Raw genomic sequence first — 15,296 nt, forward strand, 5'->3', positions numbered from 1 at the left:
AAAAAGGGTCAGCGCCGGCGGACCTTTTTTCCACCTGTGAGGAGCATTCCCATACGCTGACACGCACTGAGAGCGGTCAGCGCTGGCCCATGCACGGGGGTGTTGCCTTGGCGCACCACACTCATGCCTGTCACGCCTGCCGCTACAAGGGAATCCTGGTTACTAATTTTTTTCCTCCGCTTGCTTAAATGCACTCATTCATTCATTCATTCATTCATTCATTCATTCATACCGTCTGATCTGAGGTATAGGAGCCAGGCGCGGGCCAGATTCTGAAGAAAAAAAACATTATTTTATTGTAATGGGTAATTTAATCCAGAATTGTACTTTTGGCAACAATGTGACACAGGATTCTGTTTTTATATAGATAGATGGATAGATGGATGGATGAATAGATGGATAGACTATGTCTTTTATTGTTAGGTGTGCCATTAAGGGTTTGTGGAAAATAGTTCATGTTGCGTTAACTTGAAGAGCTGAGATTTACGATTCCTAGACGCATTTTGTCACTTCTGTCGACTGAAGATGACGTCGATGTAGCTCGGGCTCAGATAATGACCAATCACGGCTCAGCTTCAGAAAACAGGTCAGCCGTGATTGGTCGTACTTATTCCACAAACGCAATATTTATCAGAATGCCTTGTTTCAACTAGTGATCTTGCATAGAAGATATTCTTGAAAAAAATATGTTTGGGTTTCCTTCCTGTAAGAAAAATAATGTATATCCTCCCCTTCCCCTTTAGGCAAATGAAATATATTTTAAACTCAGAAGCACCATTCCCATATCTCACCAGGGTTTGGATGACTGATGAACACAACAAAAAAGTATCAGTCTTTCCATCAAACATCATGCTCTTTATTGTAGACTCCATGTTGGAAAAAAAATTCTCTTGACATCTCACTTCCTTACTCATTTGTTCCCATCTTTTTGGCACCAGTTTGTTAAATGGTCACAATAAGCCACTAAAATAAAAAAATACATCATTTTGTACAGGAGTTAAAGTAATTTGATTGTGTCAATAAGAGTGGACTCTGGTTTGGATTGTCTTATATTTCAGTATAAACAGTTCAATCTCAGTGTTCACAGTTATGGTCAAATAGACTGCTAGTGTGAATGCTAGTGGCAAACACCTGCAAGATGTCAATAAAAAAAAAAATCTCTTACCGTCATAAACGTGATGAAATTCACTACTTCTCAGTCACTACAATAGATTGTGTTTCTCTTTAGTATTGCTTTTTGGTGGTGTCCTATCTTTAATTTTCTTTCTGTAATAAACCGCAGTGGTGTGTAAAGGCCAGTTGTATTGAATCACCGTAAAATACATATCAAGCTTCCACTTAGTGAAACACAGGTAGGGCGCATGCTCACAAGAGTAGGCTGGGGCAAGCTACTCACCCCTACAACGAAAGTTCACTTTCACACATCATACGAACGCCCTCAATTATCTAAATCATGCTTAAAGGCAAACAACTTCTCATGCAGGATCTCTCCAGTCGGCGCACATACATTCACACTCAGACACACAATATGGCAAGGTTAGTCATTGTAAAAGTGCGGATTAGTCGCAGTTTCACAAAGTTGATTTTATTTGCCATTTAGTATTGGGATAGTTTCTTTTTTTGCAAGTCAAAGACACTTAAGTTCACAGTGCAGGATGACAGAACACTGACATTAGGATAAACACATATGGGTACAGTAAAAAAAAAAAAAATCTGTACAAAAAAGGTAAAACAAAATAAAAGTGCAAAACAACTTATCAGTAACTGAAAAGGAGCATTTGTGTTACTATGTAATTTCTTATTAACAAGACATCAGTAGCAGCAAAAAAAAAAAAGTGGACCAGATGTAAAACATCATAGATATTTGCTTAAACTATCAATATGGCAGCAAATGGATATCAATACAAACATAGAACAGAACACACACACACGCGCTTATACACATACACACGCAGTCACAGTTAACAGGTGCCAAGGACATTGCGGTGGGAATCAAGTTTAAGCTCAGTACCATGTCAAAAACAAAGCACAATTTAATCGGCGGACACACAATGACGAGGGGTTTACAAACTTCACATGCACGCACGTAGATTAATATATACACACACAATTAACCCTCATGAACACAACCAAGGGTGTGATTCTTTTGCTATGATTTACTCCCCTTTGGTGCGAAAACAAATGTGTTAGCCCTAATCCTCCCTTCATGGAGGAGTGGCATCTGTGAAGCCACAAAGAGACACAATAGAAGGTGTTCTCTCTCTTCAGATCAGGTAGAAAATGTGACAAACGTCTCGAATGGAAAGTTGTGTGAAGCAGCACTGTGGTCAAAATGAAGGTAAGAAAACATTGATGGCAGATACTGAGGTTATTTGACAGCTATGTAGAATTCGGAGACAACAGATGAAGTAACTCTTATTGAATCCTATTACCCCGGAAAGTATGTTATCACCCTGAACGTGAACATAGTTAAAACTCCTGTCTGTCACTAACTGCATGCAATAAGTTGTAAAAAGTCCAAAGTATAGTGCCACCCACAGTCAATTCAAAGTACTGCATATGCAGCATAATGTGCAAGTGATTTTGAGTCTAGAAATGTCAGTCTGTCTCATATGTCTGTTGGTCAAGCTACTCTTGCAATTAAGAATCCTGATTTAATTCCAAAAAAAAAAAAAAAAAAAATCACACATTTCCAGTCCTCCCAGCCCGGTAACAGACGTATCCGTGGCTTAGATTCCCTGCCTTGTTAATGAAGTCCCTCCCTCTCGTTCCCTGAACGTTCTCTATGCCGGTCTCTGTCCCTGCCTTCCTCATATAGGCCATGTTTCCATGCTTCCGATTCATCTCTGGGTCCCTTCTCTCTGTCCCTACTAGTTAGTTTTTCTGTGTCGGGTCCCTGCCTATTTAATCTAGAGGTGTGTCCCCCTGTCCCTCCCATACCCTCCCGCCCACCCTCCGTCTATGGACAAACACATAAGGGCATGGGGGCCGTCCTTCAGGGGGAGCGGCCATAAGCGTCCCTCTCCCTCCCCCCAGATCAGGGCAGTGCAATACACAGATGGATGAGTTTCCCATTCACCCTCCTCCTGCTGGCTCACCTGCACAGACAAGGCAGAGGACACAACCAAATGGGTTATTTTGTGGGGGAAAAGGTGTTTCCAACACGAATAATAATGTGGAAAGTGGAGGGAAAAAAGTGCATTATGACTAAACAATGTTTGAGGGCAACCTCCGCTTTTCAGTGAAGCTGCGTGTCTTGGGAAATGATCAAGTATGGCGTGGGGAAATTGCCCAATTTCACTTAATTGGCCCGAAAATGTGTGCTACATTATGTGCTACAACAATAACACATCTTTGTTCATCTATCCTTTGCCAGCGTCGTATAGTGATTGGCAGAACAATGAAGCTCTTCCACTAGATGGCAATAAACATGAATATCGACTTTTTGTGACATTTTAGTTTGGTAGTGTGTTTGGGAGATTTTTACGAATGTAAAATATGTGCCTTGGCTCAGAATGCCTTGTTTCAACTAGTGGGTCATAGAACATATTCTTGACAAAATATTTGTTTGGGTTGATTTCCCACTTTAAGTGAGATTGCATAAATAATGTCCTCAATGTAAGAAAGTTTCAGAAAAACTGAATCAATCATGTGTACAACTTCTCTAACTTTAATGAACCTCATCAAGTTTTGTCTGAATGTGATTCAAATTGCACATGTGAAAATCCAATTTAACATTTCATTCTACATTATATTCCCTCTGATCCAGAAGAAAATCTGGATGTAACAGTTCCAGCCTTTAGGCATGCATTCACCTTCAGACATATTGTTCTCATATTTTGCATAGACATTAAGTAGAGTCACCTCTTGGATGGGTGTGGAGGATTTATACACCGTAGCAGGCCGCCAGTCGCTCCTTCAGCAGAGGGGGGAACTGCTCTGAGAACTGCTGCCAGTTCTCCTCTCCAACCTGCTCCTTAAAACCATGAAGGATCTGTTTGGGAGATTGGGAACAAAGTTCGGAAATGATTATTCAAGCAATACTCTTTCGGCTACAAATGAGCAGGTTCCAGTGGTGAGTGGTGGCCAGCAAGGCCTTCTCTGTTGGTCTAAAAGCTTTCAAAAGCACGGGCCTACATTTACAACCTAAATTCTAATACTGGTTCCATGAAACTGTATTTATCCATTCCCAACAATCTACATTTTTTTCATTTTGTAGGGTTTCTCTTGGCTGGACTGCTTCCTGTATGTTATGTGGATTTTAGATTATTTTTTTGTCCAGTCAGAATTCAGCCTTTATGTGCTGCCATGTCAATCTAATCTGCCCAGGGCCTTCAGAATCAGTAGAGCCGGCCAATGTAACTTGATCCATTAGCAAAGAAGCTGCTTTTTTTTTTTTTACGCTGTTAAACACTAGCCCTCGATGATGTCACAATGATCTATCCTTTAATTGGCTGGACGGAGAAAATATTTTGCAGCCAACTCCAATCAGCAACATTTTTTTAGCTCCTTGACAGTATGTAAAATAGGCCGTGTGCCAGTTATATCGTTAAATGGAGCAGGATTTAAAATTAAACAATAATTTGTTTTTGTAATTCCTTCCTTATTTTAGGTCAAACATACATATTTGCTGAGTGTCTTTTATTTTGGGCAGTATTTAATATTGGAACGGTCCGTCCGTCCGTCCGTCCGACGGCAGTGGGTTTTCCCGTCCCTCTATCGACGGAATGTAAGGACACAAACAATAAGGATGAGGACGGACAAGGTCAGAGGACGAATTGTTTTTATGAATAAGGACAGAGGGACGAGGATGGAAGGGGCACCCAGGTCGCAGACGGAGGACAGACCGACAAAAAAGGGTAAAGTGCCCAGCTCTGTTGAAATTAATTACACCGGATCATGATAACTACGCAATAGAAGTCTGCAATAATAAGGATGTAATTTTGCCACATCAGGGAAATAAAAGTTTCTACACTGTTTTTGCATTCTGTTGTTCTCCTCGTGGTTCTCATTGTCTCTTCAATGGGATATTTGGTGGGAGGGTCTACCATGTAAAGAGGGGCAAGGACTGAGGAGGTTGCAGCAAATCAAAGACATGAAATTTGGCTGTTGACAATGACTTCCCACCATGTTGAGCTGCAATTGTTAATTACGGGTCTTAATGGTAGTTGTTGTCTTTCCCCGTAGCGTGATAGTAGATGTGTGTGCAGTTGACTTGTTTTGCATCATTTTGTCATACCTTAAATTAAGTTGTAATGAGCCCCATATTAATATCATTCGCAACAAGGACATTGAAAGTCCACTACTTGTTGATGCTTTAGCAAAATTTGAACTTATTCCATTACTTTGAGTGACTCAACATTAGCAACATAGGTCAATATAATGAAGAGTAATGTACCCCCTCAATCAAAAATAATTTTGAGTAAAAAGTACCTTGCAATGAAACTACACTGACGAGTACAATTTCTCCAAAAAGTTACTAAAGTAACTGTACCAAAGTAAATATGGCACATTAGTACCCACCTCTGGCTATTATTTTGCATTTTTGCACATTATTGATGGTAGATCTATAATTGCAATGCGGTAGTGGTGGTATTAAGAAATGGCTTAAACTCCCTACTGAAGGTCCATATACCAAATGCACAGCCCACCACTAAAGCAAAAAAAAGATTACTACATAAAAGTACAAAGCAGTTGCTTAGTAACACATCCCGCGGTTAGCTAGTTTTCAACCACTTTACAGCAGATAAACACTCAACTGTGTTAAAAAAGTATTGCTATCGCCAATAATACCAGTCTCTCACCTTATAGAACATCTCTCTCAGATCATCTTTGGGGTTCACCCAAGAAGCAACTGCATCGCAGAAGAAGATGAAGTCCTGAAAAATCAATCGAATTCAGAGTTGAAAATGTTTCAAGGAAAAGACAATAAATCCCGTGGAGAAAATGTGGAGAAGTCTCACCTGCACCACACCGCCTGGGTTCACGCCAATCATCATGCAAATTCCACGGAAAGCAGAATCTTTCTCTTCATTATCGCGAATGTTGCGGAGTGATGTACACCTGTCACACAAAAATCTTTGACAACCAAACTGGAGACATGCAAAGTTGATCTAACAGAGCTTGAACAACATTAAAAAGACTCTCATCCTGACTGCACTGGTGTGATGAGGTCACATTGATGCAAGATAGAAGGAAAACAGCAGAAACCAATCGATCGTTGAGCATTTCCTGATGGGGAATGAAAATAGCCAAAGCTTGGCTCCTGCACGTGCAGGCAAGTGAGCTCGCAGGATTATGAGCAGAATGGAAAAAGAGAGGAGGCAAGGGACCCCGGGTGGTGATGTGAGCCCACAAAAGATGCCGCTGCTGACTGCGCATGTAAAGCATGCCTAATGAAGCAAGGCTTAAAAAAGTACAAACAGATTCTCACCATGGTCGGATAAACTGCGGCAGCATGGGTGCGACTTCCTGGGGACACACATAGCCCAGTCGTCCGATGGTGATTGCTGCAAGAGAGCAAAATGAGTCCGAGTGTCACATTGTGAGGCCAGCGATAAATTTAAGTGGGGATATGGGCTTGACAAATGTTGACCCTACCAGTGTTTTCCAGTAGGGTCTTGGGAGTGTTTGGTCGATTAATGATTTCAACCAACTGGCTCAGAACCATCGGAATATACGGCTGCATCTCCACGCCCATCTGCATGCATATCTCTCCGATGGCCCAGGTGGCATTGTTGCAAACGGAGATGAATTCTGGGTTCAGGTTGGTTCCGAGAATAGGCATGAATTCAGCTGAAGGAACACAAAAATACAAAAGGAGATTGATTGGGCAAGACACACAGACAGGTGAATGAGGTGCATTACGTTTATAATCTAGGAAGTGAATTACCAATGCAAGGTTTGACATGAGGGAAGCAAGCCTTGGTCAAGTCCCCCAGTAGAGCAAATGAACTCTGTCTAACTTCAGGCATCGTATCCTGGAACAACACAGTGAGCAAGAAACTGAGAAATGTAAACACACATGGGGAAAAAAAAATACAAGCATTGAACTTGCCCTAAGAATACATTTTATTTTTATGCTGCTTATATATTTACATCACGACATTATCACAACGTTAAGCCATTTTAGGTGATGGCCCTTTGGGACACAATGAGCCAAGTTGGGGTGGCCCTGCCACAACCATCGATAGGCCTGATTTAAAACAATATTTAACAAAATTCATAATGTAGGCCTACCTGTGAGTGCAATAGTGAAGAGTGGAGTCTCAGCGGCCAAAATGCATGGAATTAAGGGGGATCAAGGCAGCCGCTTAGAAAATAAATATCCACACTCTCCAGTATAAAGATAATGTGCTTTAAAACAATACTGAATGAAATTTATAATTATGTGTCGGCCTACCAGTATATAAAGTAGAGAAGTGTGTAGTCTTAAAAAGCAGCCGCTTAAAAAAAATAACCACACTCTCCACTAATCGATATATAGATATTGTGATGTAAAACAATATTTAACGAAATTTAGATTTATATATTTAGGCAGTAAAGCGTGTAGACTTAGTGGCCAAAATGCACACAAACACGTCGTGCATAACGCGTTACTGAATGGGGTGATCGAATGTGCACAGAGGGACAAAAAGAGCACGTGGATACAACTCAAAATCCTGAATAATAATATTTAAAAAAGCAAAAACGTGTTGATTTCATCTAATTTATTTATGAAATTTGTGTTATCACCATTTTTTACTTAACACTTAGTTGCTGTGGATTGCAGTAAAATAGAACGTTTCTGTATCATAATGAGTGTACCAAGTGTCAACGTTAGTTGGTGGTGTAAATTTGAGTTTTAATCTACCAGATGTTGAATGTTCAAAAGAGGGCATGCCGCACCTGCATGCATTGGAAGAGCAGAGTCATAATGTTGCTGCGAGCCACAAGCGTGTCCACGTGGCCGCCCAATCCCTCAGCCAGGCCGCTCAGAAGATCCAGAGCCACAATCATGAAGTCCTTGTCAGGTGCCTCATACTGATCTGGCTGCTGACTATACATCTAAGAAACGTGCACACAAAGGGGACAAAATCCATAACTATTAGGAAATTCACAACGTAATGAACTTTTGTTTGAACTTCCATGTATTTTTCTTTGTGTGTCTCACCATGGCTTGTGCCAGGGTCTTCTGGACAAGCGTGACACAGCGCTGGTAGACGGGCTCACAGTAGGGGAGGAAGCCACTCTGCAGAGCCGTGGCGACGGATGACAGACACTCAAGCAGGGGGAAGAGATCTTTATCTTCATCCTTCAGCTCGTTCCACTTCGAGATCAGGGGAGGCATCAGCTTTTGGATGTACTCCTAAAAACAAGACGTTTTAGCGTGTGATTTAGTTCACTGTCATTTATCATTCCTCAATATCAACACTGGCACAACCTGATGACATCTAATACAAGAGCTGTGTCAAATATCGCAATGTTCCGTTTGGATGGATTTAAAGTAGAAAGGTATAAATTGAAGGCAACTGTTCACTGCCAAACTGCTGGTTGTGAAGCCAGCTGAGTATGCTCCCACCATCTTGACCATCACCAAATTGAGAATGATAACCTTTTTAACTCATTCGCTGCCATTGATGAATTTGCTTGTCTTTTCACAGTCCAGCCATTCAGTCCCAGGAATTTATTTATATTTTTTTCAAATGTTTTCAAACATTAGGGTAAAAGAGGGTCTGAAAATGTCTGGCAGTAAGGGCAGAATATTTGATTCAGCTATTGTTTGGGATATCATGTTACTGCGCAACTGGTCATAATGTGGCTGCTCGGTATATGTGAGAGCTTGGTGGCTTACGGGCTGGTTCAGATGGTGTCCCACAGAGTCTGCCAGTGTTCCTATGGCATCATAAAGAATGAGTAGGTTCTTGTGCTGGTACTTCCCAAAAGCAAACACCAGCGTGTCCAAGATGAAGCTGAGGTAAGGCACTAGCTCGGTGCACGCCTCTTCCTCCAGGGTGGCAAAAGCGCTTGGGAAAAGATGTAGAGGGCGAGGAATTAGGAGCAGTATGTGAGGGTGAAGACGTCACCTCGACCAGGTGTGTACCTGCAGGCTGCCTCTTGCACCCTCTTATTGCCATCCAGGATGCGTTTGAGGAGCTCAGTCATGAGAGGTTTGAGATGAGCGTCGGGGGGCTGGCTGACCACCCAGTGTGCGTAACGACTGAGGGTCCAGCACGCGATGGAACGAACCAGGGCCTTCTTGTCACACAGACACTGGATGAGATGAGGGATGAGTTCGGGCAAGTAAGGTACCATACCCTGCATGCATCCTGCAGAAAGAAAACATTATTATAGGCCTCAAATTAAACAATGCAATCAGTATAGCCACTAGCTAGCCAAGTTAACTGAACTATTTTTAAATGAACTCAACTGAACAATCAAATGCAAACCAGTTTTGCTAGTTTCAAAACTACCTGGAAAATATTAGCTTGATAATAAAATGATGAAAAGCATTTGTTGAATTCGAACTATCCTATCCTCCAAGTACTTCCAGCTCATCTCTTTCAATAGTTTAGGAAAGGAAATTTCCAAGGCAAAAAAGGAGAATTCAAAGACGCAACAGTTGACATTGGGCGAGAGGCAAGGTACACCCTGGACTTTTTGCCAGCCAATCACTTAAATTCTTTTTTACGATGGTAAGAAGAAACCCCCATCTTCTAGTATTCTCTTTTTCAAATAGCAAGTCTAAAGCAGGGCTCACCCTCAGCAATGGCTCCAAGGACAAGGATGCCAGACTCTTTGATGACCCAGTCGGGGTGGAAGAGCAGACCTTTTAGAAGAGGCAGGAGATGAGGAAGCAGCTCCTCTCGGAACACATTGGCCAGAACATCCAGAGCCGCAGCAGAACATTTCCCTTGAAGAGGAAATCGGCAGGACAGCATATTAAGCTTTGAAATGTTCATGTAATGACAATACCTTATATATTATTAGTTAAATACGTTATAAATGTATGGAAGACACCGAAACGTTTTAAAGCACTAGAAGTTAAAAAAAAAAAAAAAAACAAGAACAAGGTTTGCTTAATAATTTGACTTGAAACTATTTAATACATTACTTACGCAGGTTCCAATCAGACAGCGTATCATCATCATCATCCTCATCATCATCAATGTCTTCTCCCTCCTCACCCTCCCCTCCTTCATGCTGCAGAGTGACAGTGCGGGACTTATGGAAACGAGGCTTGATGTCTTGTTCACTGTCTGGAATTGCCTCATCTTCCTCCACATCACCCTGGAGGACAAGAAAATGACAGATAAACAAGGAGAGAAGCGGTAGCATTCAAAGACAAAATGACCAGGCAACTGTGTGCCAGGCTGAGAGTAATGGCCTTGCCTTTAGCAGAATAATATCGATTTCTGAGTATTTCATCCCATTCACTAAGATTGGGATGAGTCTGAAAAGATAGACAGACAAACACTTTTGTTACATTTTGTTTTGCATATCAGCCATATTTGACTTCTTTGTTATTACATTAATCCAGTCCATTGAGCGGCTGGCATGTGCGCACTTACTGGACCAAGTGGCCAGACAGGGCCTCTTTACAGATAGGCTGTTCAGCCAGAGTCAACCAGAATTCACAGGCCTCCAGAGCCACGTTCTCATCTGGGTCTTGAGTACGCTGAAGCATGTACTGGTGGGAACAGCCAGAGAACGTCGGTGATCACAACAAAGACCATTGCAAGACTAGCTGATTTATTTATGGTGGCATGACTGAAGCCCTCACCTGGATGATACTGTGCATGTGTGGGATCAGGCGGTCAATGCGGACTTCCAGCAGCATGACCAGAGCCCTGCACACGTTCTTTCGCACTTCGCTGTCCTCATCACCTGCCAGTGCAAATAGACTCTGGACAGGAAAAAGAGGCCATGAATGTTTGTAAAGAGTCAAGGATTGGAAGGCAAAGACAGAAAAAGAAAGAAAGAAAGAGAGGAGGGATAAAGATCATGGGTAGGGTTTCATACAAGTTCAAAATGCATCTTTTATCACACAAGTAAGAACATTATACAATGTTGAAATGTTATTTAAAGCATAGAAAAGAATTCGCAGATAAAAGGGCAGTGAAAGCTCACAGCAGTTACACCCACTCCAAATATTTATTGAAAGCTCCTCTTTTAAATCACTGTCTCATTTTGCTTTTTGCTGCAGACGCTGTGGTGAAATAATGGTTCAAAGCACATTCACACAATCACACCCACAAATCAGTGGTGTGAACTTATGCAATCAGAGTTGTAGACCACAATAATAGGTATTTATATTCCCCACCTTTCATATCTCTCATTGGATTAATAAAACATTTATGTGGGCATTTGGGCAATTACAATGACATGTTTAACATTTTAGTAACTATGGTACAGTATTTTGTCAAACACGGTAAAAATGTGAAAGGGTATAAATATGACTTCTTTTGTATTAAAAATGTCTTGCTACAAGCTTTAAATGCTGTTTCTTTGTTACAAGACTTTGCATTTTTGCCCCACAGTGGTGCCTTCAGATAAAAGTTTCATTTGTTCTGTGATGTGCTCGTAACTCAAAACACTTGTATCTCAAATCAGCATTCCCCATTGAAACGGAAATGACATTAATCCAGTCCAGCCTCCCATCTCAAAACCAAAAATGTCTGTTTTTTTTAAAAAGGAAAAATACTATATAATATTATAGTTTATAAAAACAGATAAACCAAGCTCAATTAGATCTTCCCCTTGATTACTAACCATAGCACAATCATGTCGTCCACCCATCAATTATTTTTCACTTATATGGGGTCCAGTCACAGGGTCAGCAACCTAAAAAGAGAAGCCGTGACTTCCTTCTCTCTAATCCTCAACCACATCATCCAGCTCTTGAGGAGAGAGCCCAAAACAATCCCAGGCCCCCTGAGAGAGACAGTCTCTCCAGTGTGTCCTGGGTCTTCCCCAGGGCTTCCTTTCAAAGGTGCCATGCCCAGACAGCGCCCAGGAGGAATCCTAAATAGATGCCTCATCTGGCTCCTCACAGTATGGAGGAGTAGCAGCTCTACACTACAATCATGCACTCAACAATTTCTAATGAATTATAAGTCACTCCCCGTAATATTTTCTTTTGCTTGTCAGTCTTTAAGAGGCCAGAGATTAATTAGATTCTAACTTTGATGGGGCGTTATTATAGCATTTACATGATAAGAGTCAGATGGGGGGGTTGAAAAAAATTAGCACAGAAAGTACTCACCTCAATAAAGGTGTCTATATTATCCATCAGAGCCTGAGCGCGACCAATGATGAACTGGTTCACACATGCTATGGCGTGGGACCTGAGTAGAAGACAATCATGTGGAAGCCAGCAGGATTTTGTTTAATACTTCTAAGGTCCAATTCAATCCTTTTGCAGCACCTTACCGTCGTGGTAAGTTACATATTCACATGCATATTTAAGATGATTAATTTATTCAAAAGCATTAAAAGATGCGAGCATGCAACAAATAATGAAATGAGTAAATTGATAATTGCACCTGTTTTTGTTTTTTTATGATTTGTTGCGGAAAAAGCAGTGTGGAAAAATGTCAAACACCTCAAGCCTTGACACAGCAACATTCCATTTTTATACATTTTAATGAGTGTCAAGCACCTGTGGAACCCTTGTTGAAATATAATTCCAACTGACCTGATCTTGGGGCTGCAGTGTTTGAAAAACTGCAAAAACTTGGGAATCATGATGTTGAGTGGTCTGTTCAGTGCATCGCTGTCCAACAACTCAGAAGAGTCTTCGCAGATCTTTTGCAAAGCTCCGAAAGAACCCTGACAGATTTATGAGAGAAAACCACACAACTGCAATTAGTACTTACTGAAACTAAAGCCGTATTCTTTGTGGGTGATGCCATGCCAGTCTGACCTCACAGGTGTTGTAGTCCTCCGAATTCAGTAAATTGCAAAGCTGTGGCAACAGTTCCGGCCATGTTTGCAGCTCCCCTTTGGAGGCTATGGTTGTGATCAGGATACCTTAGTGAAAATAATAAATATGTTACACATGCATAAAACGTACATTAAATTCTTCGAACATAAAAAAGAAGCAACAGTTACACGATCGCAACCACATTAACTACAGAACGCGATCCACCTACATAGCAGTCTGCTGCACAGTGGCTACAAAATAAAAGCTACACTAGCTTTACTCCATCCAATCTCTCACAGTACCCACCAATTGTAGCTCTGATAAGTGGGGAAGGGTCTCCAATGTTGTTGAGACATTCGCGTTTGATAAAGTCAGCCACATTGGGAGGGAAGTTCTGGTAGTGAGCCTTAACATTGTTCTTCAGTATCAGGCCACTGAGAGATCGAGTGGGCTCATCTAGAGAAGGAAGGCAACAAGGAGATTAAATTACAATATCATGTACATGACACGTATGAATGTCAAGCAAGATGATTTGATGGTTTTTTTTGTTTGTTTTTTTTATGAATTTATATGAAAATACTCACCCTCTGACTTTAGGCTTGTGAGGACAAAGATGAGATAGTTGTTGAAATCTGGAAACTGGTTAAGTTGCTCCAGTTTCTGTGGGCTGTGTTAAGGTGTTCAACCAGCTAATCACATGTTACAAAAGATCACACACCCACACATACCTAAAATGGTTGTTTCACTATTAAACAGTGGTGTTAAAATACAATCAAGCTTCTATTTTTCCAAGCACATGGACAGAGGTAAGGATACTTCTTGAACTGCTCTTTGTGTTGCCGTGTCTGGAGACTGTGAGTCCTTGAGAAGTTGAAGCACTTGTTGGAGACTTTGTTCATCTGGTTGCCACTCCATCCTGCGGCACCAAATACAATACTGTCTTTGTTAAGAAGACACAATCTGTGTTACCCTAATTGACAGCCATGTAAGGCAACAAGAAGCACAGTTAGAATTCTCTTGCTATTAGAGCTATAACTATTACGTCCACCCATTCATTTTATACCCTCCTTCGGAGTGTTGGAGCCTAACACTGCTGCCTTCGGGCGAGAGCCGGGGTACACGCTGGTCTGAAAGCCAGTCAATCGCAGAGTACATGTAGAAAAACAAACAACCATTCACACTCACACCTAACGGCAAATTAGACTTCTACGACCCTAACCAACCAACTATAACGGGTCACAGTAATATGAAGATTCCACAGAATACCAAACATTGCGAAAGTGCCATTGTGACGCAACGAGCATCGCCATGTTAGGTTACATTCGCTGTTTGTTTTTATCTGTCAGTGTGATTAAACGGTCGTTCTTTAGCAAATGTCTGATTTGAGTAGCCTGTAATTATGAAATTATGATCCAACTAATCTTATAACACAAGGCCCAGATTACACGGGCAAAATGTCAAGCTATCTAGCTAAGCGTCGTTAATCGTTCACACGTAAACTGCAGCAGAGAATAGGATCGAAGATAGTCCTCCATTAACAACCGCTTTAGCACCTTTACAAATCCTGGGGTTTGGGCTGAAGTCCCTGCTACAAAGACCGCACAACTGAAGCGAATTAATATTCATAACATAGACGTTACGAATGAAAACCCCCAGCAGCTAGTAAGTAGCACGACTAGTTAGCATTTGATTGAATATGCCGCGAAAATGTTACCTGGTCACTCCGATGTATCAAACGTACGTTTCTGTAGGCAATCCTATGGGTACACTAAGGCAACTAACATTAACGTAATGTAATTAGGCTCGGTTGAACCGAAAACGAACTTCAGATCGCAAGAGATTTATGTGGGTGCTATGCCGCTAGCTGGTATGTGACAGAGATTGCATGCCTTGCAATCAAGCCGGTGATCACCGTGAACTCAATCGGCTTCCGTACTGGGCGGACCGTCATGTAAAGTCTACGTGATTTGTCACGACTGTCAACTAAATTCTATAACTTTTAAAATCCGCGTGCAAGTCATTTACATGTTTGCGTTGTTTTGTATTAACTTTATTCACAATTACCACAAGTATTATATTTTTTTGTGCTCATCTGCCCCCCAAGTTATACACTGCGACTTATTCATAGCAACCTTTCCCACCTTCAATGACACTCAATCAATCGACACTGTTCACCAACAACAAATAATTTAATTGGGAAGCTTGCTTTGAATTCTTATTTGTTGTATTTGTTATAACAATACAGATAAAAAGATATCTTGACAGAGACTGCGTGGTCTTGTCTAGATGACATGGTGTCCAACTACAGCCGCCTCACAGTTCGAGGTTGAAGATTCTCACTGGTTCCCTTCTCCAGGTACTCAGGCGTCTGCCCACATTCTAATAAACATGC

General features: G+C 41.4%; 1 protein-coding gene across 1 annotated transcript; it reads right to left on the reverse strand.

The window, feature by feature from the left end:
- Nucleotides 1–1,563: 1,563 nt before the first annotated feature.
- tnpo2b (transportin 2b) lies at nucleotides 1,564–14,817 on the reverse strand. The gene is made up of 23 exons (XM_086033056.1): nucleotides 14,619–14,817; nucleotides 13,721–13,820; nucleotides 13,489–13,564; nucleotides 13,211–13,360; nucleotides 12,905–13,011; nucleotides 12,677–12,810; nucleotides 12,245–12,326; nucleotides 10,763–10,885; nucleotides 10,551–10,669; nucleotides 10,372–10,432; nucleotides 10,098–10,269; nucleotides 9,740–9,892; nucleotides 9,083–9,308; nucleotides 8,834–9,005; nucleotides 8,153–8,347; nucleotides 7,888–8,046; nucleotides 6,893–6,980; nucleotides 6,601–6,795; nucleotides 6,434–6,509; nucleotides 5,964–6,063; nucleotides 5,805–5,879; nucleotides 3,865–3,994; nucleotides 1,564–3,098 (listed from the first exon to the last, which is right to left on the reverse strand). The coding sequence occupies exons 2-22, from the start codon at nucleotides 13,817–13,819 to the stop codon at nucleotides 3,887–3,889; spliced, it is 2,670 nt and encodes an 889-aa protein (XP_085889182.1). The 5' UTR covers nucleotide 13,820; nucleotides 14,619–14,817; the 3' UTR covers nucleotides 1,564–3,098; nucleotides 3,865–3,886.
- Between the last annotated feature and the right edge of the window lie 479 nt (nucleotides 14,818–15,296).

Source organism: Filicampus tigris, chromosome 6 (assembly GCF_054856515.1).
Source record: "Filicampus tigris isolate MCC_2025a chromosome 6, RoL_Ftig_1.0, whole genome shotgun sequence".
NCBI classification, from domain to species: Eukaryota; Metazoa; Chordata; class Actinopteri; order Syngnathiformes; family Syngnathidae; genus Filicampus; species Filicampus tigris.